Here is a 21,605-nt window from a genome sequence, read left to right as displayed (position 1 = left end):
ATATGCTCGGAGAGTAGGGAATAAGTAGGTGCTGTCATTACCAATAAAGAGAGGATAGAGAGAAAAAGAAAAACATCCAAATGCCAAGCAAAATCCTGGCTTTTGTGCAACAAAACACATCCCCACTGAGCACAGAAGAGCAGATTAACACAATTCTAACAGCTAAACTTCTGGCTAGCAGAGGGAGTTGGAATCATATAAATTTGTCCAATTTCAAGGGATGGGAAATCCAGTGTGGGTCCAAAATTTTAAGGGTAATGGATCAACAAAGACCAAATTTAACATAATAGCTCTTCTATAAATCCCAGCAAGTTACAGTACTAATCATAACACAGTTTGATAATAGTTGTAGCAAATTCAACAGAGACTAACTAGTAATAAAAGAGAAACAGAATGTATAGCGACTAAAGTTCAAGCTAAAACAACCCAAGAAACAATTGGTTTTTCAAGGGAGCTGAGCAGAGAAGTCCAAAAACGAAATGGCCTAAGGACGCGCCCCCCTTGCCGAGAAAAATGATTTTAAGCAACAGCGTTTAAAAACGCACTTCCTGCCGGACGTGCAGAGAGTCGACCATGGCATCCGAGAAGCTGTATCAAAAGGCAAAGTATATCATGAGAATTTTTACATAAAGGCCATGTTTGACAAACATGATTTTTTTTTCGAGAAATCTTAGTTTGCCAATTGGAGAGAAGAGGGTAGAAAGAGTAGGAGGGGGAAAGAATTTTGAGTAAAGAGATGGTGCTAAGTGGCTGAAAAATAGGAAAAATAAAACTCTTTTGATTAGAGTTTTTCTGTTCTTTGCTTTTTCAGCTACTTCTCACCCTCCGCCTCACCTCATACCCTCTCAATTCTCACCCTCACTGACCCCCCTCTCCCCACGCTGGGTAAACTAATATTCTGTTGAAAAATTTTCCATGGCTTCCAAACATGGCCAAAAAAAACTCTAGAATCAAGGATATGAGAAATCATATGTAAGAGGGAACAGAACAAGAAGGCAACACTGCAAAGAGAACAAACCTTGGCATTCACTCCATCTGGGACAATACGGTTCTCTTCCTTCCATTTCAGATAATCGGTGCGGTTGTATTTAGTAAAGCCCCTGAAAGGAATTACAAGACAATGAGGTTCAGCAACATTCAAGATGAGTTCCAACACAAGGGAAGTTACAATGAGAATTACCATCCTACAGGTTCTCCACTGAAGTCCATCTTTTGATTTTATAAAGATTAAGAAGAGTTACTGAATAACCTAGACAATAAATTTTGGAAAATGATATCAGCACAACCACTCTTTTATAATTGCACAGACTTAGCATGTCTTTTCCTTTGTAATTGGCTTGTCAGAGCTTTTTGGAAACTGTAATAACCTTTGACAACTCGTTAACTAATAAAAGACAACAAGAGTCAGTGCAATTATTTAAACAAGGTTGTGCTGATATCATTTCCTTAAGTTTATAAAATAGTTTTTTCATTCACTGTTGTTCTGCCTCAGAAATCAAGAGACCAATTCCCAAATTTAGTCTCAGTTCCCAAATGCATTACCAAAGCACAAAAAATCTCTATCTTTTTCAGTCTCAAAGAAAGTTTTTATCTTTTTAATTTAAAGAATGAGTTTAAAGACGAGGAGGAAATGTTCATCATACCACTTCCTGCTGACTATGATCTTTTGGCGGCCAGGGAACTTGAACTTGGCACGACGAAGGGCCTCTTGAGCGTGAACTCCGTTGTTATCCTTGCAGCGAACGGATAACAGAACTTGACCAATGCTGACCCTAGCACAAGTCCCTTGAGGCTTTCCGAAAGCTCCCCTCATACCAGTCTGGAGCCTATCAGCTCCGGCACATGATAACATCTTGTTGATTCGGAGGACATGGAATGGATGAACCCTAACTCTCAGATGGAAGGCATCCTTTCCGGCAAACTTGGTCATGTACTTGTTGCAGGCAATACGAGCAGCTTCCAGAGCCTCACTTGAGACATTCTCCTTCTCCCAACTGACAAGGTGAACACAATATGGGAACTCATCAACTCCCTTCCTCTTCATCCCCACATCATAGATCCTGATCTTTGAGTCGGGGACACCACGACAGTAACGTGATTTTGGGTACGGCTTGTTCTTAATCTGCCGATAACACCTAGCCGGCCCTGCAATTAGAAGGGAAATGGAACCATGTCAAAACACATATTATATCATGTATGAAGGAACAAATTATTGTCTGAATAAGTTCTTCATTAAATAAAAAAATGCTCAGTAAGCTGGTAGTTAAGGAGCCAGGAGTAATAGTAACCTAAACAAAATCATATTGGGTTATAATTTTTGAACTAATCAGTTCAAATTAAGTCAACCATTACATTGTAAATAATAGAAGTGTTGATAAGTTTTTAAGAAAACCCACATAAATTTTTTAAAAATATATAAAATGGACTAAAAAGACAAAATAAGTTTTAAAATGCTATGATCAGATGATCATATTAAAAAATCGGAATGTAGAATTTAAAAGAGTTTTCAAAACTTTAATAAATTAAAAACAGGCAAATATGAGAAAATAGAGATGAGGCTACATCAATATATTGTAACATTCCAAAGGAATAAATACTAACTGATTACAATATTTAATGCACTTCCTCTATTGCACTGCATATATAGGCATATAGCATCCAGAGTCCAGATTAATCAGACTTTGGGCAAAAATCTAAGACAACATGCAATCACAATACCCAACACCATTCTTACTCTGCACCATAAAATTCAGGTACAATTTTCACCAAAAAGGTTTCTAGCTGAACCGTGTATCATTTTGTACGTTATCAACACAGGGAATGAATGCCAAACCGTCAGAGATCAACAGTCAATAGCCCATCTCCACAACTAATCACAACTATCGGTGATTTAACTACTATTGATGTTTTTCACCAGTATTTTCACTAGAATTAAGCAATATATAATTAGATTTATAGTGTAGAAGTTTTTGAAAACCTACAGCCAGTCTCTAGACTCCTCCGCTAATATCTAAAACAATAATTCCATGTAATTGGTTTTTGTAGTCAAAATATGTTCACAAGCAAAACAATAGCACAAAAGAATATGTAAAATCCGAAGACATCAACACTACAACCAAAAACAAATGCTCTTGGGAACAACACACTCAGAGCAGATATGAACATAAGCCCATTTTGCTCAACAGATCTTTCTTGTATTGAAAATTATGAACATAACATAGCATATGATTTGTAGTTCCAGCTTGTCAACAAAACCTAGCTGTATTGAAAAGCTCAACTCAGCAAGCATGCAGCAACTTATATCATGCATACAAGCGCCAAGTCAGCTTCAAACTGTAGCAGTAAATCAATATCTGTTTTTTTATTTTTGTTTAGGGTCGGTTTATAACTAGATATGTTCCAAGATCTGTTTATACCTAGATCTGTTAATTAGGGTTTCTCATCTTGAATGGTATCTCCTTGCCAGTTGTCTTTCCTGATTTAGTTCTTTTATTATTAATTATTTTGTTGGTTCTCTGTTTATACCTAGATTTATTTTTTATTAGGGTTTGATTTGGTAACAGCTTTGGGATTACGATGCTGGATTTGTGGTTCATGACTGATCCAATTTATTCACTGCCTAATATTTATGTAATGATGCATTTAATATCAGCATAACACTTAGACATTTTGGTGTTTCCAAAAAAAAACATACCTTCAAACAAATATTGTCACATGCAGAATCGAGATAAAAAAGAAACACGGTTCAAGGAAATAAACCAAATTATTAGAAACCTAAAACCTAATCATCAAAACAAACTAATTAAAAAAATATTCATTTGCAGTCATTTTCTGAATCGGGATCAACAACAAATATAAAAGCATCGGAAACTAATAAATATCGGGAAATGATATTCCCCCTGCCCCCTAAACAGATAAAATCCTCCCCTTTTAATGGTTTCTGTGAGAATGGTTCACTGCTTGAGGATAAATTCACCCCCTTTGAGGTTTTTCTTTGTCTTTAAAACTTAACGAATAACGTTAAAGGGGGGATTTTATCCTTCAGAGGAGTGGGGTATCATTCCCCTAAATATAAATACAGAGATCTCATCGTGTTTTCTCCCTTGTTCTATACCAAACGAATGCAACAAACAATCAAAGCTCATTGAGATTGAGATACGACAGATAAAATGGTTCAAAGATAAAATCAAATCAAATCAAACTAATATCCTCACACAATGAAATCATTCATATCTAAAAGATGTTATTTCAAACCTAAAACTTAATCATCAAAACGTACTGATAAAAAGATATTCCTTCTCAGTCATTTTCCAAATCAAGATCAACAACACAACAAAAATAAAAGCATCGGAAACTAATAAATATAAACACAGATATATGAACAATCCAAGCACTTTCAGATCATAATAAGACAAAGAAAACGGTTCGGAGATAAAATCAAATCACATCAAGCTAATATCCTCACTCGAAATTAGAAATCTAATAAAAATAAAGAGATCTCATCGTTGTTTTCTCCCTTATTCTATATCAAAAGACTGAAACAAAAAATCAAAGCACTTTAAGGACGAAATGCAGCAGAGAAAACGATTTGAAGATAAAATCAAATCACATCAAGCTAATATCCTCATCCGATGAAATCAAGTGAGGATATTAGAGAGCGATTAACAGGATTTAAAATGAAGAGGATCTAAGTTCTACGAGACAACAAATCGAAGAGAGAGAGAGAGAGAGAGAGAGAGAGAGAGAGAGATCCTTACTTCTTCCCATGGCGTTCTTCTTGGGGTGACAAATTAGGGATTTGGAGAAGAATAAAACGGAACCCTAGATATGAGAATTGGGGGTATGGGGGTTTATATATATATAGGGGGAGATGAGAAACAGACCTAATTCGGTACGCATCATCAATTATCAATACAGCAAGAAATGATGTCATTGAATGCGTATAGGGTCGGTGTCCAATTGTCAATCCTGACCGTTGAATCTATTGGTTTGATGAGAAATTATATGGTGGCCGGCCGTGCATGCACGTGCAGCCCCAAAATACTATTGGGACTACATTGTTTGGGTGACCTAAACCATTCATTTCATGGGCCCATGACATCTGACATAGATAGTGTGTGCCCAAAATAATCTTCTCCTATGGATCATCCTAACCCTCCGAATCGATCTAGGTTTCTATATCGTGCCGTCTGTTTTCAAACTCCACAAATCATAAGGTTAGGATGATCCTACAGAGGAGATTTTTTGGGCACACCCTATCTCTGTCAAGGCCCATCAAATGAATGGTTTGGGTCACCCAAACAATGTTAGCCCCACAGTTTTTAGGCTGCAAGTGAATGCACGTGCCCTCTCTTCTTCTTTTTTGAAAGATTACATTTTTATTGATAATATGGGAATTACAATGGGGACCAGAAGTCCCAACCTGCAATACATAGAATCAATTAAGGAAGGCCAGGAGCATACTCCTAGGCCAACTGAAAACAAGAAGAAAATCTACAAGAACGTTCGCTCCGAGAAGGACCATGCTTCCATTCGCCACCATCATGCCAAGGAACTTTTCTACTTCCCTGTCAAGTATTCTCCTAAAATCACAAACTGGAATGTCCTCACCCACCCCTCCCTCAAAAGCCAAGACACCACCCCCAAACCTTGATTAAGTAGAGTCCAACATGAATACCATATTGGAGAGCCTCTCCTGCAAGGCTTTCCTCAAAATAGACTTGTCATCGCCATTTAAATAGTCATTTAATTTGGTCTTCTAGAAAGCCATCAAATCCGGAAGAGACTCCTCCATTCTATGTTGGGTCTAAGTTCCTAGTAGATATACAACCCCAGAACATAGGACTAAGAATTCCAGAGAAACGCTAATCAACGACCACTCCTCCAACAGACGGCCACCCCCACCGAGATCTGGAACTGTTTTTTATTCCAACCAAACTTTAACACAGAAGATGTCTACAAGAGGAGGGAGGGGCAGTATTAATAACAAAATGAAAGTCTTAGAAGCCTTGAGACCTCCGCACCTAGGAAGGAGAGCTAGGAGCCAGATTGTATGATTCCCCAGCAACCAACAACATATTATGACAAAAAGCTTTGAAGCCAAAGGCTTTACAATCCTAGGGGCCCCAGCTGTAGCTTCAGCTATTTATAGGGCCAAAACCATGGGGTCTAGAATAGAACTTTAGGAGCCTAAACAATCTGCTAAATTTCTTTTTAGCGCCCAGCTTGGAACCCAAGATATAACTCAATTTGTTCATAATGAATTGATCTTGGGAACTTAACCCCCTGACTAGGGAACCTTTGTGATAACTGCCAGGGGGCGTGATTGGCGAGATTCTTTCTAGCAGATGGAACATGCTTTTGCCGATTGTCAGGGGTAGGTTTCTTGGGGCTCGTCACCAAACCCAAAAAACCTACATTTCTCTCTCCAGGTCCCTTCACATCAATATCGAGAGTAGCTAACGGCTCAATTTCTGACTTTCCAACGAAGAAGTTTGAATTTGAATTCCTAGAAGGCCCCAACGGCTCACCGGATAAGGGCCTTGATGTTGTCGGAGGCCGGTCCGACGCTAAAGGGGAACCCGAGACTTGGATGGCCGACTCAGGGATTTCCTCCAAGAGCTCAACCCCAATGGGATAGAACTGGTCAAAACTTTTGAGCTTTACACCAAAATTAGGGAAGAGCCATCGGGGGGCTAAGATCTTAGCCGAGACAAAGCTCATACAGTTCTGATGGCTGCCCTCCATTTTGGTTTCTACAACTTTACCAAAGAGGCTCCCTAACGCCTCCACAGTAGAAATAGCCCAGGCATGCAAGGGGATGCCATAAAAACGAACCCATAGCGCCTCCTCTCCTTGTACAAAGTCCCATTTCCTTGGTGAAAAGGACAGAAGATGGTTATCCAAGGCCGCTGATCCCTTAGCGAGGACCTATGAGGCCTGCAATTCTAAATCAAACATAAACAGGACTTCGTCTCTTGCCAGTGCAGATGGGCAGTGTAACGAAGGGATTTCCCAGGACAGTTGTGCCCAATCCCACAACTTCTGCAATGGCTCATTATGATATTTCTTTTTTCCAATGAGGCAGGATCTGAGAAAGCCTAATCGCACATCTAATTCCATACCTGAGATAGATAAAAACTGGGATCGCTGAGTTTTTTTTGTGATAGATATTACCCGCGTCAGGCCAAGGGTTATCTGCGACATCCTTAGATTGAGCCCTAAAAGATCAAGGAACCCATTTTAATGAAGGTCTGGTCGAATGGCACCAGCGGCAATCAACCTGCCATTTAAAATGTAGGTATTGACAAGGGGAGCAAAACCATGCCCCGAACCTTTTATCTCGGACATGATTGGTTTCTCTTAAAGGTACACATTCCCCATCCCAAGGAGGCAAAGGGGAGGGAGACAATCTGGCCTGTGAGCACCTCCTGCATCTAAAACGCCATCCAAAGTTCTGATAACGACAATCGGGGCATTGCCAATCCTTCTTCATCCTTTCTTACCTATGCATTTTGTGTTGAGACATTGCGATATAATTGTAATGTTCTCATTTTCTTTCTATTCTTAGGTTTTTTTCGTAGATCTTCTTGATGTGGTTTCGGGCTTACGATAACTTAAAAACAACAAAACAGTTTCGAACAACTGATTTTTTGACAGTATCAAAACAGTCGTGCAATAGCTCTGAAACATTAATCTTTCAAATACTCACATGCACTCTTTGTTTTCTTTTCTAGCTTTTTTTAAGGAAATGATTTCAGCACTCCAATGTTTTGATAAACATGTGCTCACTTGTTTCTCGTGTAGTATTTAAAGGGCTTTAAGAGCTTTTTGAGAACCGTAATATCCTCCGACATCCCTTTTAAATACTATATGACAAACAAGTGGAGCGCATGTTTATACTCAAGCTCAGAAATCATTTCCCTTTTTTTAATCTCCATCTTATTCGTTAAAAAAAAGGGCAATGATATTTTCACTCCCCCTAGAGTACCCATTCGCTCCCCTTTTAACATGATTTGACGTCAAAAAGCGCTAATGAGGGTAGCGAATGCGTACTGTAGGGGGAGTGAAAATATAATCGCCCATTTACTAGGGGGGAAAAGGAACATCAACGATGAAAAAATGGAAATAAAGAAACACATTTGCAAATCAGTTAGATTTGTCAAATTTTGGAAAAATTATTTAAAAAATCATCAAAATTTGAAATTGCCTGTAAAAAAAAAATGGTGAATATGACAAAAAATCACATTGACTCAATAAAATGTAGTTGAGCTGAAATAATAATGTCAAAGCAAAAAAATTAGGGGTGCAACCCTTAAAAACTTAGGGGTCTGATTGGGTTGAGCTTTTGCTAAAAAAATGAATAAGAACCAACCTGACCCAATTTTAAAGTAAAAGGTCAGCCCGAAAAAATGGGGATAGTGATGGGACCATCCATCCAATGGCCAAATGAATATCTCTATTGTCATCCCTTTGTCTCTCCCTTTTAACTCTAAGCGCTTGTGTACAACGTAACGAGTATCTAAGACACTTCAATTCAATGGACCGGACTTACCAGTGGATGGTCCACGGATTGTGACCCAAACTCAAAAAGCTAATTCAAAAATAAAATAGTTTCCAAGACATAATGAATTCGCTCAGCCCCTATCCACAAGGTGAACGACTTCCTTGAATTCAACATATGACACTACTAAATTAGGCATCTTTTAGAAATATATAAATGCGCCCCTTTTCATTACTTCGAACACCCAGATGCAGTGTATGTGGCAATCAGGTCGGTCGAATCCCTCCTTCCCATGTGAAGTACATCAGCCCCTCCAGAGTCATAGATACACTGGAGCTAGGTGTCCCAAGTAATGAATAGGGGCGCATTTATCACTTCCCTTTTATTTATTTATTTATTTATTTATTTTGTTGGGCAAGGTGACCCTGATGAGGGTGTCTTTGGAGAATAAAAAATAGGAATTGACAGTTTAGTAAGAAAACCAAATAAAATAGTTAGAACTTGCAATATGTTTTTAAGAGTAATGGTAGGGAGACCGAGAGTACGACCAGCAGGAGACCGAAGAAATGAGTTCTTGCCACATTACCACAAGTTTGCTTTCATGTCTTATGTGCCAGATGACGCTTTTATCCGAGAAGCATTAAGGAACATTTATATAGAACATGTACTCAAGGGGATAAAGACAAGATTTAGGAAAATAATCATAGTCAACTAGACAAGATTTGGGGAGATAATCCCAATCAAAGCTAGCTACTTAATATACCATAATTGCCTAATCTACACCCAAAACAATCCAAGGATCAGATCTTATTTTAACAGTGTAAGCATTTGGATGTACACCCAACTTGTAATTTGGGGCTTCCATATTGCAGTTTAGCACTTCATTGTACATTCAAATCTGCAATTTGGGTGTACATGCTCCACATGTAGATAGTTGTTCATTGACTATCCTTATGGTGAAATGTTCTAAATGCAAGGAGATTGGGTTGTTGATATATAAGAGGGCCAAGTGAGGCGGCCACTCCAAGAATGAAATAGAACCGGTGCTTTTGTATCACTGTTAGGGTGTGCAATGGATTGGGTTTCTTTCCCGTCCATGTAAAAGTGCCTCTAAAAGTAATCTTATGTTCACTACATCAGAAATTTTCATAATTAATCATGATTAAAGTAACATGCATATTGCCAACCTTTATTTTAAGGGTGCCTATATCGGGTGTTATATTAGAATTTCTATCATTGTTCCCCACTAAACAAGTTTTACTGCTAAAGTTAATTTTAAAAAGGGTTCTTGCTATAAGAAAATTATTTTTAAGGAGAGGAATGACCTAAGAATGTTTATGCTACTTAAAACCTCCAATGATGAACAACTATGTGCAATTACTAGTAGACCTGGCAAATGGGACCCGGAAATTTTTACGGGTCACTATGCTTGGACCCGGGCCGACCCACGGGTCACTTTTTTTTAATAGGGATTCGCTAGCCACCTTTCCCGAGTCTACTTTTCGGCTTGTCTGCATCCTTTGCTGCAAAGATCCGACAGAAGTACGAGTTGCCCAAAGGTGGCTAGCAATAAAATAATAGCAATTTATAATAATCATATGGTTACTAAGTCTTAAATGAAAAATTACCGAAAAAGGGAAGCAAAGTAGAAAAATTATCAAAAAAATACCAAAAGAATGTAATAAAATATGACAATTACCAAAAAAACTGCAAAGAAAATTAAAAAAATATGACAATTACGGGAAAAAAGGCCAAAATAAAACTTTTGTAATTCTCTACGGGCACCCGCGGGTCCTCCCGGCCTGGCCCAGTTTTGACGGGCCGGGTGGACCCGCGGGTCAATTTTAAACAGGTCACAAATTGGTGGCCCGGACCCTGAATTTACAGGCGGGCCGGGTGGACCCGCGGGTCCGGGTCACTTTTTGCTAGGTCTAATTACTAGGGCGTACCACACACCCTACATACCAACTTGAGTGGGTCCCAAATCTATCCAACGGCCATTGACGCCTGTCATCATCACCGTGTAACCGTGATCAGATGATCCCCAATTTGTCATTTTTTCGGATTTTTTGGTTCTTTGCTGTTGTACTTTCCTTATTTATGATTTATTTTGGCTAATTGCATCTTACCATATTTAATCTCAATGTAAATTATGGAGGCAAAGAAGGAATTAAAATAAAAATTTTAATTCAAATAATTCAATTTCCATTGGGGTGGAATCCATTCTATTTTTTTCCTTCCACAATTTAGAAGGGAATGATATCATTAATTTCGAAGGATATTATTATAAATTGAAGATCACTCTAAGTAAAAATTGAATAAGGTTGGCTCTCAAGCTATCATGTTTATTATGTAAAAAAAGTAGGAATTTTTTTTTTACCGCAATCCAAAATGGCGCAAGGGCATGTTTGGATTTACATTTTTTTTTTTTTTACCTTAGAAAATACTTTTCCTAAAAATAGAAAATCCAAGGTCATCGGATTCTAGGATAAATAAATCCATGTGAGGAAAGGATATACCTGACCTGTTAATGATGTGCATTAGGGGTAAATTAGTCTTTTTGAGAAGTTATAAATCCGCCTCTTTTGATTACTTGGGACACCCACCAGCAGCAGTGTACGTGGCAATCAGCCCCGTTGAGGTGAAGTACATCAGGCCCCTCTACTCCTCTAGAGTCATTGATATACTACTGCTGCTGGGTGAGTAATCAGAAGGAAGGGGCGGATTTATTTTCTTTTTTATTTCTCTTTTATAATGGTAAGGTGATGGGGTGTAAGTAAACGTAATAATTTGGAGGAATGATGGAAAGGAAAATGGCAGCTAAAGTTCCAACAACCTGAAGATCCTCATGTGGACTGTTTCATGTCACGTGCCAAAACGACCTCCAGCAAGTGCGGAGGGCCCCTCGATCTTTAGCAAAGACTCCCCCTTAATTAATTTTTAAGGCGAGATTTCATTTTCTAAACAAAATTAGATAGAGAGGGAAAAAAGAGATTCTCAAGAAGTTTAGGGCACGGCCTTCGCAGATCGATCCGTGGAAGAACCTACGGATCGGTTTTTTCTTTGTATTTTAGGGTTTAGAATGAGGAGGATTCTGGAGGTAATTTAGGTGTTAGATTGAGGAGGATTTCAAGACAAAATCTAAATCTAGGATTTGAAAGGTATCTGATCTCTCTGATTTTTAGGTTTTTGTTCTGTTTTGTGTTGATTATGAAATACGGATTTGCGTCTAAATTTAGGTCTTAAATCATTATCTATGCTTTAGGTTTTCCATTACTCTGATTTGTTTTGCGATCTGGTGTAGGATTTATGATTAAAAATTGAGTCTAAGATCTGATGAGTTAAAATGTATATGAAATACCAATCAAATTTGTTTGATAGGATTATATATTTATGATTTTATGCCTTTGCTTCTCTTAAGGAGAGATTTTCTCTCTGATTACTAGTTCCGCTTTACCTGCTCTCTGTCTCATATTTATTGGTATGAATTTCTTTTTTTTTTTTTGCCAATTCAAATATTTTAATAGTTTAGAAAAATGTTTTCACTAATTATTAATTTGTTAAAAAATTGTAATCACCCTAAAAATATTTTCAATTCAGACCAATATCCTTTTTTTATTGTAATTTTTTTTCGTTTAAAAGGACTATATAGCTTTTCAATATATTTTCACAACCACTTACTCATGGTTTTAAATTTCGACCGAAATCTGAAGACCGACACCGAAATCAATAAAAACCGAAACGGTATTTTATTTCGGTTTTTCCAAAATTTGAGCCAAAAAATCTGTTTTTTTTTTTAATTAATTAAATATTTCAACGAAATTTCAGTAATTTCGGCCGAAATTTAATATTGAAAAAAAATATTGATTTCTGTTTTTGTACCAGATTTCGACCGAAAATTTGAAATTTAGGTCGAAATTTCAAAATTTCAGGGTCCAAAACCGGTACCGAAACTGAAATTTTAAACCTTGCTCTTACTTACCTCTTTTAACTGTTTGACATATTTGTGTTGTATTGTAGCCATTATGGTTTTCTCTGTTCTTTGTAATACTTCATTTTTTGCTAGATTTCTTGGATGCTTGGCATGAGTAAAATGAAACTGAATCGACTGATATTGAAAATTAATTGTAGAAACTGGCCATATTGTTGCTTCATATCCAAAAACAAGATATTTCTGATGGATAGTCATCAAATGTTTTCTTCTCAGTGAGTGATGCTTGGTCAGCTGTATCAAATTTGTGACTGTTACTCAGCAAATTCCATAATGGCCGAGTAATTTCTAATAATTTGGTTGCTAATGAAATTTGTAATTTGTATATTTAGGACCAGAAGAGGCTATTTTTTTTCTCATTTTCCCTTCATCTGCTTATTGCTCTATTCTCAACTTCATATTTTTTTTTCCTGCAAGGTGCTAGAAGATGGCAGACACTGAGGATATTCAGCCTCTCGTTTGTGATAATGGAACAGGAATGGTTAAGGTAATATTATGAGATTCTGTTACCGAGAATTAAAACTTCTCCTTGAGCCATATTTCACATGAGATGCGATAACAGTAATGGCCAAATAGTTATGTTGTTTGGCATTCTGTTACGTTGTGTCCTGCTTTGTCCCCATTATTTCACTCTCCCCTATATTACCCACTTTTAGGTAACAATTGCCTAAACATTTGATTATAATGCTAAATTTGTTTTTTCCAGGCTGGATTTGCTGGAGATGATGCTCCAAGGGCTGTGTTTCCTAGCATTGTGGGCCGCCCGCGTCACACAGGTGTGATGGTTGGCATGGGCCAGAAAGATGCATATGTTGGTGATGAAGCTCAGTCCAAGCGTGGTATTTTAACTCTGAAATACCCAATTGAGCATGGTATTGTGAGCAATTGGGATGACATGGAGAAGATCTGGCATCACACCTTCTACAATGAGCTGCGAGTGGCCCCAGAAGAACACCCAGTTCTTCTCACCGAGGCACCTCTCAACCCGAAGGCTAATCGTGAGAAGATGACTCAAATCATGTTTGAGACCTTCAACACTCCTGCTATGTATGTTGCTATTCAGGCTGTTCTCTCCCTTTATGCCAGCGGCCGTACGACTGGTAAGCACACACAGTAATGCCTATTTTGATCTCTCTATTATAATCCCACAACAATTAGTCAGCACTGGAAAAGTTTGATTCATTTTAATACATAAATATACCAGCAGTGATGATTACAGCATTTCCGTAGACATGTTTTATGCTCTTTCGTTCAAATTTTCACAGTTTTGCTTATTTATCTATTAAAGTGTGTACATGTGTGTGCTTCTCTAGGTATCGTGCTGGACTCTGGGGATGGTGTCAGTCACACAGTTCCCATTTACGAAGGCTATGCCCTCCCACATGCAATCCTGCGTCTTGACCTTGCAGGCCGTGATCTGACCGACGCTCTAATGAAAATCCTGACAGAACGTGGCTACTCTTTCACCACCACTGCCGAGCGTGAAATTGTAAGAGACATGAAGGAGAAGCTGGCCTACATTGCCCTTGACTACGAGCAGGAGCTCGAGACAGCCAATACCTCTTCTTCTGTGGAGAAGAGCTATGAGCTGCCCGACGGGCAGGTGATCACCATTGGGGCCGAGCGTTTCCGTTGCCCTGAGGTGCTCTTCCAACCATCTATGATTGGGATGGAGGCTGCAGGAATTCACGAGACTACTTACAATTCTATTATGAAGTGTGATGTGGATATTAGGAAGGATTTATACGGGAACATTGTTCTTAGTGGTGGGTCCACCATGTTCCCTGGTATTGCTGATAGGATGAGCAAGGAGATCACAGCATTAGCGCCGAGCAGCATGAAGATCAAGGTTGTGGCTCCCCCTGAGAGGAAGTACAGTGTTTGGATTGGAGGCTCCATCTTGGCATCCCTCAGCACTTTCCAGCAGGTACTCTGTTACCTAAATCCTTTCTTTTCATCTATTAAATACATGCGTTCATAAGTGATACACCTTCCTATTTGGAAACGCAGACACACTGGCTTGACTGATGCATTCACCAAAGATCTAACCTGTATTCATTCTGTTATAGCAAAACATTACAAACTTTCTTTCTTTTTTTAATGGAACATTCCAAACATTTCCTCATTATTGTTTGCCTGACTTCAAGAACATCCTTCCAACGGACTTTTTTTTGCAATTGCTTTATGATTGTCTCAATTTTCAGTTTGTATCACTGTTACTTATTGCTTTCTGTACTATTGCTTTGCTGTATGATACACGGATCCTCCAGAAACCCCTGAGTATCCAAGTATCGGATAAGGATAGTTGGGTAAGGATAAGATATAACCATGGTTTAAAATTTCGGTTACGGTAACCGTTTCGGACCCCACCGAAAACCGAAATTTCAATCTGAAATTTGGTATTCTGGTTCGAAATTCCCGACCGAATTTTCAATTTCGGCCGAAATTTTGTAACACTTTTTAAATAAAATAAAATGATGGCTTTTAATCGAAATTTCGGACCAAAATTACCGAAATTTCGGTCCGGCGAAAAATGAAATTTCGGCAAATTTCGGTTTCGGTCCCCACCGGTCGAAATTTAAAACCATGTATCTAAGTACCATAAGTTTTCCTTTTAAAGATTCCGTGGTCTTAATATGACGAGAGATTTTGTATGTTGCGCAGATGTGGATTGCAAAGGCAGAGTATGATGAATCTGGTCCGTCAATTGTTCATAGGAAATGCTTCTAATCTTGTGAGGGTGAGAAGTACTAGTTTTTCATCTGGAAATGCTGCTGCTTGTTTTTTTTTTTTTTTCTTTAATTTGTTTCCGACAATGACCTCGATGTGCCTGTAAACCTGTACCCATTTTTTCATTATTATTCTTGTGAAGTTGTGGAACTGTGTAATCTGAGGCGCAGCCTATTAACACTGCTTTTGATTTGGGTTATATTGGATTTACTTTGTGTTTAGTGATGTTGTAATGGAAGGCAATAAGAATATTTGTTGCATATTTGAAATCCTCTGATATCATATTTTTCACTGGAATGTTACGTCTTATCTACTGATGGTGAAATTTGAAAGAGACCCTATTTGGAATTCAGCTTTGTTATCATCAGATTCAATCTGAAAGACCCTATTTGAAAGAACCACATCTGTTTCCACTGTAAGTTTCACATAACTAAGCAATTCTCAAATTTATGTCTGTTTTTCTTCTGCTTGTTAGCTTTCCCCCTTTCCTGCCCGCTTTCAATAGATTTTGTTGGATTGTAGAAAGCAAAACCTAAGGTTTTGATCAGCGGTGTTAATGTGCTAATGGACTTAAATGTTGTCTAAAGTCTGATGATCCAAACCATTCATTCAAGAGGCTATTGTCTATGGATCGACTGCATCCTAAAACTCCCCTCTTCCTGACCTGGTGATTATATGATTTTATCCATCCGTTTAAAACAGGTAGAATGCCCAAATCTGTTTTACACCCAAGAGGTGGTATTCTGATTCCATCGAGCTCGGAATGAAATTTTTATTGAAATTGTTTTTTAATTAATTTTTTTTAAAACAGGTAGAATGCATTCCATCGGGCCTGAGACCCATTTGAATGTGGCGGCCAACAGCGGTGCTCGAGAATTTATGTGTATTCGAATCATCAGATCTAGTAATCGCCAAGAATTTATGTGTATTCGAATCATCAGATCTAGTAATCGCCAATATACTCATATCGGTGATGTTATTGTTGCTGTAATCAAAGACTAAAATTTCTACAGGTAATTTCTGTTCACGAACCAGCGAAGTTCACAGTAAGTACTTTGGATGTTAAAACAAAGCAATAAATAACAGAGGATACTCTGCTCTGGGTTCGCTAATGGTGTTGAAAACGAATGTAGCAGAAAATTAAGAGTGAGACCCCATCAAAATTTCATAGTTAATAATGCCATCATAACTCCACAAGTATGCTTAGGCAAGCGGTATTTGCAGGGATGGATTTCTCCTGGGTAATTGTTGTGTTCATCTCTTGGGAGAAATCCAACAAAATTAGAACAAACAGAGAAGATAGACATGGTCAATATGCAAAGGATGACATGAACATTCAAGGAAATAGTAGTTTTTTTACAAAAAAATTTAAAAAAAATGGCTTTCTGATTTTGTTTTGTGCTCTGGGTTTCATCATTTTGTGTTTGTTGTTGGATAAGACTAAAGGTGTTTTTCTTCTTTGTATATCACTTGGGCCCTGTTAGGATTGCAGGAATTTTCTGGAAAAAAAATTTTATTCCAAAATATAATGCTTTTCCATTATTAGATTACACATGAAAAAATAACTAGAACCGCTGCAGTTCAAGTTTTATTTACAGCAGCCTTTAATTGATAATGATATCTGTAAAATTTATCATTTGCCCCCAAATTGTGAAATCAAAAAGATCCTAGGGAAACTTTTTCCTAAAGAAATGTTCCTCCTGCGATCCAAACATGGCCTTTCGCGATCTTCATTGCAGAGATTTTAATCCAGCCATGATTTGTGGTTTCTAGGACACTATGTTAGGTTTGTCTGTCTGCATAGAAAGCTCCTTTGGTTATACAAGAGTTTCAAAACACAGATGCGGGTGAAAATACAGACTTGGGTAAGAACGCGGCCAAGGTAAAAGAAAGTTCACGATGACATGGGGGAGTTTCGAAACTATGGGTCATACAAGATATTTAAACAATGGTTGGTTGTATGCATTATCATGTCATATATATTAGAATTATCAGCAGCTGGATGAACTCAGTAGTGTAAGGTGAGAGAGATCTGTACTCAAAACTCAAAACTGAAATGAAATGGTTAAGAAAGCTAAAGGCCTCTGCTGAAAGATATGAGATTTATAGAAACACTTCTGAGTACACACTTCTGTTCATAAATTATCAGACTATTGCTAACAAAATCAAAAGAGAAGACATCCATAGAGATAGATGTCTTCTCACAGTCATAACTTTTACAACTGGTTTGCAATGTCTATATATACGAACAGATATGGTAGAAACATTGAATGAAGCAATCTGACAATTAGACAACAAATGTGGATAATAAAGCATTTTGGGGGGCTAATTTTACTCTTGGTTGCTGGACAAACGATCCTTCTTTTGCCCACCAAGAATACGTCGAATCTGTAGACCTCTGCTGAAGGCCTGGTTGAAAAGCATACGGGTTTGAAACTCTGAAACAAACGGAAACCACGCCAGGAACGCAACTGGGGTGAACAAAAGCAGGCCCATTATAATTTCATAACCTCGAGCCAGCGTGCGGACTGATCCCCAGAACCCAGCTTTTTGAACAACAGGCTTACAAGCTTGTGCAATCTGAAAGATAAAAATCATGAATAAGAACTAAAAGAGAAGGGAAAATATTATCATGATTTAAAATTTCCACATCATTTTGGCTGAAATATTTCAGTTTCAGCCAAGACCGAAATAAAATACACATTGAATAGTATTTTTTTCTAAAATTTCACCAAAATTTCGTTTTCATGCATTTTTACAAGATTTCCACCGAAATACCGAAATTTTAAAAATAACAAAATTTTTCGCTGAATTCTACAAGATTTCAGCCAAAATTTCAAGGGAAACCGAAATATTTCGATTTCGGTGGTGGTCGAGACCGAAATTTAAAACCTTGCATATTATAGATGATTTTGAATGCTGGTATTAATTAGAGAGCTGGAATGAATTTACTGACCAGAAGCAACCCCCATCCACTTGGCAGGAACGCGAGAAAGCATACTACGATGTCTTGAATTGTCATATGGGCAAGTGCTATCAAGGTGATCAGAATGGCGACAAACAGCAGGAAAAGAAGACCCTTGAATAGCCTAAATACAAGCTGAAACTCTGCGCTTAATTTTAGCCTCCCCATGGACACAACCTAAAGAAGGCCAAAATACCCCATCAAAACAAGCACATTGCACAAGATATTAGCCATAAAGAAATTGGCAAGAAAGGAAACCATAAAACGAACAGCCAAAACAAGTTTGTTTCTTGTTTAAAACATCTAAGAAAACCATCCAAAATCATATCTTTATATCTCTTGAGATTATCTGCTATCTGTCGCCAAACAAGAAAATGGTCATCTAGTCTACCAACATTAATTAGTCAGCTTTGCTAGGGACGAGTTTCAGAATAGGTACTTGCAAAAACATCTCACACCTCTTCTTCTTTTTTTTGAATGGCCATCTCACACCCTTGTTCCTATTATTTCAGGATATAATAGTTTCGGAATCAAACCCATGTTCCTGTTATTTCTGGAATCTGGATATAACAGCTGGGGAATTGCAAATTATTAATTTACCTTCATCACAAGCAATACCGCAAAGATCACAAGCCATGAAATGCCATAAACCTGCAACGCAGCAAGCAAATGCTATTATCATTGTAACACATCCCATGTCATGGTAAATACAACAGAAAACAAGAGGAAACATACTAGAATACTTTTGTTCTGGTTTGATATATTCAAGTGATAGACAAGCCCATATTGATAGATGAAGAAGCGGAACGCTAATAATATCTCGACAATGGTCCCACGTGTTCCAGAAAAATGTAGATGCTCTTGCTCTTTCTCCCACCATGATTCCCAACTTTTCACTGGGGGCACACCAATCCCTCCGTGGTTGTTGATCCATTTATGCCAATCAGTCCAATCATCCACAATCTTTTGCCACTCAAAGCCTGAAGGATTGAAAAGGAAAGGAGCAAAAAGCCATGTGCCCACCAGGAACCACATAGAAACCGTGATCAAGATGTACGCAACAGGGTCTCTATATTTATGACCAAAAATATGATACACAATAAGAAGGATCATAAGTTCAATTCCCTTAACAAAGTGACTCCGGGAGTATAACCTATAGTTTTCGGCAAACTTGGCATGGAAGACAACAAATCCACGACCAGTAGCTCTATATTCTGCACCACCATGAAGCAATGTCCTTCCATAGTAATGGGTCTTGGTCCCAAGAGAAAACGTAAAAAACACAGGTGCCAATTGTAGTTGCATTAGTATGAAATCACTTAGTGCAGTGCGAAATCCTCTTTCTAAGCCAATTTCCATCATCATAGGCAGTGCCATAAGAAATCCAAGTTGCACAAAAGACTGAGAAGCAAGAGCCACTTGAAGAGACTTGTTGTGTTTAAGTTGCTTAGCCAGTCCTTCTTCAAGTCCACTAAGAACAAGATAGAGACGCCCATATAGAAATACATATACAGTGAGCACAGTCACCTGAGAGATGAAAATAAAACAATTCAACATCAAACGGGATAATCAGGCCCATAGTTGTCAACCTGTGACTTGATTTCTTAATTTTGACTCGTGTGACTCGAAAGAGTTTTTGACAAGAACAAAAAATTAGTTGAAAAAAAAGCATAATTATATATCAAAATATAAAGGATGCAGAAAATATAACCCAATAGCATATAGATAAAGCACTAAGCAAAAAATATAAATGAATACATGCTTGTAACTAGCATGCACAAAAATAATTAAGTTGTAAGTTCCAACTTCCAAGTTTTCAACCATCAAAACAAGAAAGCTCAAGCCCAGCAACTCGACTCGACTAGTAAGAGTCTTATTTTTTCGAGTTGACTCCCAGCGACTCGAACGAGTCTTCAACAGAGGCAAGTCGCTCATGCAACTCGCCTCGAAAGCCCAGCAAGTCGACTTGGCTCGGGAGTTGACTCGTACGAGTCGTAAGAGTTTGTCAACTATGATCAGGCCCATAAAGCATTACAGGGTAGTGTTTGTATAATACCATGGTGCTGAAATAAAAGCCCACGGTGGTGAAATAGCACGATAACATCCGGAAGAAATCAAAACGATGTCCAAGCCTGTAAATGTCACGACTCAATGTCTGTTCCCCATTGCCATTAGCTATCTTTGCCTCAAATTGTGAGATCTGGTTAAGACCCACATCCCTCCCTTTGCCAACTTGCATGTATTCATGATGAGTAACATTTCCTTCCCGAAGTGTAGAATTGAAACCTGTCATATCGTTGGCACACAGAAGGATATAAATGAGAACGAGTTTCATGAGAAATCCAATGACCAGGAAATTTAAGTATCAAACATGCCTGCAAATATATCCTCGCTTAAATTGATGATTTTGGAAGCTTTACTCACGCCACCTCTCGTGAGATGAAATAGTCTATCAAACACGTCTGGATGGCCATAGTGAAAGCGGACCCTTGGTGGGAGAAAAAAAATGGAGGTAACATAATTAAAAAAAAATATTTCACTACATTGATCATCCTTAAAATTAACAAACGGTAACAACAGAAAGACATGAAACACAAAATAAATGGTGAAAATAATAAATATTATATCATCATATTGAGAAGTTAATAGTCAACAACAAACAGGCATTAGCTATGCAATAAGACAAATTTCATGGGAGAGCATCAATGACACACAAGGCTCATGGTTTCAGAGCTATGTAGGATCACCATTAGTTACCTCGCCTAAAATTTAAGAGAACATAGAGTTGTGACTTGTGACCTTTGGGTATGAATATAAACTAAAAAAAATGCTTGGAAATATTATGATATCAATGTTCCAATTCTGAAAACTAGAATACTCACTTCAATGGGTTGGCCAACAATCTCTGTCCAATAGTCACAAAACTATTCTCTTGATTTGACATAAACCACGCAAGAGAAGAAATACTGCACAGATAATGAATAGGATGAAAGACCCTATATAAATGTCCAGAAATAATAAAATCAAAATGCACTAATTATCTATTACAATCAACTTATTTCCAATTTAAATCCAAGTGAAGAACAACAGCATCAAGTTACCTTCCAGTAAATATATGTTCCCTAAGCCCAAGAATTGTTGGATACCTCACGCCATCATGTTTTTTAAGAAATTCCTCCAGCAAATTCCTCATTTTGAAGGCTTCTTCCATGTAATTATCCTGTAAAAATGGATCCACTCAACACGGTAACATTATCCTAAGAGCTATGATTTGGCCGACACTTCAAATTTGTTGCTGACACACGTGTCGAGGCATGTCCGACACGACACGACACCCGTGTCCACACATGTCGACACTCCTTTAGACACTTTTAGATGTACTGCTAGAAATGTTAGCAACTTTATATGTATGTATA

At 37.9% G+C, this 21,605-nt stretch overlaps 3 protein-coding genes and 1 non-coding gene across 5 annotated transcripts in view; 2 read left to right on the top strand and 2 right to left on the bottom strand.

Moving 5' to 3' along the window:
- Positions 1 to 277: 277 nt before the first annotated feature.
- Positions 278 to 4,892, bottom strand: LOC143864304 (large ribosomal subunit protein uL16-like). The gene is made up of 4 exons (XM_077375219.1): positions 4,758 to 4,892; positions 1,644 to 2,145; positions 1,019 to 1,100; positions 278 to 588 (listed from the first exon to the last, which is right to left on the bottom strand). The coding sequence occupies exons 1-4, from the start codon at positions 4,765 to 4,767 to the stop codon at positions 520 to 522; spliced, it is 663 nt and encodes a 220-aa protein (XP_077231334.1). The 5' UTR covers positions 4,768 to 4,892; the 3' UTR covers positions 278 to 519.
- Positions 4,893 to 11,279: 6,387 nt separating this feature from the next.
- LOC143864277 (actin-like) lies at positions 11,280 to 16,249 on the top strand. Of its 2 annotated transcripts, none has more exons than XM_077375190.1 (5): positions 11,280 to 11,664; positions 12,912 to 12,981; positions 13,201 to 13,594; positions 13,808 to 14,421; positions 16,036 to 16,249. In XM_077375190.1, exons 2-5 carry the CDS (start codon positions 12,922 to 12,924, stop codon positions 16,069 to 16,071), a joined length of 1,104 nt encoding a protein of 367 aa, XP_077231305.1. In that variant the 5' UTR covers positions 11,280 to 11,664; positions 12,912 to 12,921; the 3' UTR covers positions 16,072 to 16,249. The 2 variants fall into 2 exon arrangements, with proteins under 2 accessions (XP_077231305.1, XP_077231304.1); XM_077375189.1 differs by lacking the exon at positions 16,036 to 16,249 and adding an exon at positions 15,159 to 15,493 and having other exon boundaries at positions 11,281 to 11,664.
- Positions 16,250 to 16,480: 231 nt separating this feature from the next.
- LOC143864485 (U6 spliceosomal RNA) lies at positions 16,481 to 16,582 on the top strand. The gene has a single exon (XR_013241162.1). It is a non-coding gene; the product is annotated as a U6 spliceosomal RNA (small nuclear RNA).
- A 725-nt stretch (positions 16,583 to 17,307) lies between these two features.
- Positions 17,308 to 21,605, bottom strand: part of LOC143864106 (callose synthase 3-like) — a 41,568-nt gene continuing 37,270 nt past the window's right edge. The window contains exons 36-43 of the mRNA XM_077374901.1: positions 21,291 to 21,409; positions 21,072 to 21,155; positions 20,565 to 20,677; positions 20,246 to 20,475; positions 18,925 to 19,716; positions 18,790 to 18,840; positions 18,181 to 18,366; positions 17,308 to 17,804 (exon numbers count right to left, since the gene is read on the bottom strand). Of these exons, the coding sequence (XP_077231016.1) occupies positions 17,556 to 17,804; positions 18,181 to 18,366; positions 18,790 to 18,840; positions 18,925 to 19,716; positions 20,246 to 20,475; positions 20,565 to 20,677; positions 21,072 to 21,155; positions 21,291 to 21,409 (1,824 nt within the window). The 3' untranslated portion in view covers positions 17,308 to 17,555. The remainder of the gene's footprint in view (positions 17,805 to 18,180; positions 18,367 to 18,789; positions 18,841 to 18,924; positions 19,717 to 20,245; positions 20,476 to 20,564; positions 20,678 to 21,071; positions 21,156 to 21,290; positions 21,410 to 21,605) is intronic.

Source organism: Tasmannia lanceolata, unplaced genomic scaffold, assembly GCF_043159265.1.
Source record: "Tasmannia lanceolata isolate RefF3 unplaced genomic scaffold, GAP_Taslan_0.1 ptg000048l, whole genome shotgun sequence".
Taxonomy (NCBI): Eukaryota; Viridiplantae; Streptophyta; class Magnoliopsida; order Canellales; family Winteraceae; genus Tasmannia; species Tasmannia lanceolata.
The sequence above is the reverse complement of the archived record's forward strand: the minus strand, read 5'-3'. Positions and strand labels throughout refer to the sequence as shown.

What these genes read in the sequence shown, in the direction of transcription:
- LOC143864304 (XM_077375219.1), bottom strand. An exon ending in ATCATAGTCAGCAGGAAGTG is followed by an intron (nt 1,101 to 1,643) that starts GTATGATGAACA and finishes AATTCCTTTCAG; the next exon opens with GGGCTTTACTAAATACAACC. An exon ending in CAGATGGAGTGAATGCCAAG is followed by an intron (nt 589 to 1,018) that starts GTTTGTTCTCTT and finishes CTTTTGATACAG; the next exon opens with CTTCTCGGATGCCATGGTCG.
- LOC143864277 (XM_077375189.1), top strand. Translation starts at nt 12,922, where the DNA reads ATGGCAGACACTGAGGATATTCAGCCTCTCGTTTGTGATAATGGAACA. An exon ending in ATGGAACAGGAATGGTTAAG is followed by an intron (nt 12,982 to 13,200) that starts GTAATATTATGA and finishes TGTTTTTTCCAG; the next exon opens with GCTGGATTTGCTGGAGATGA. An exon ending in TGCCAGCGGCCGTACGACTG is followed by an intron (nt 13,595 to 13,807) that starts GTAAGCACACAC and finishes GTGCTTCTCTAG; the next exon opens with GTATCGTGCTGGACTCTGGG.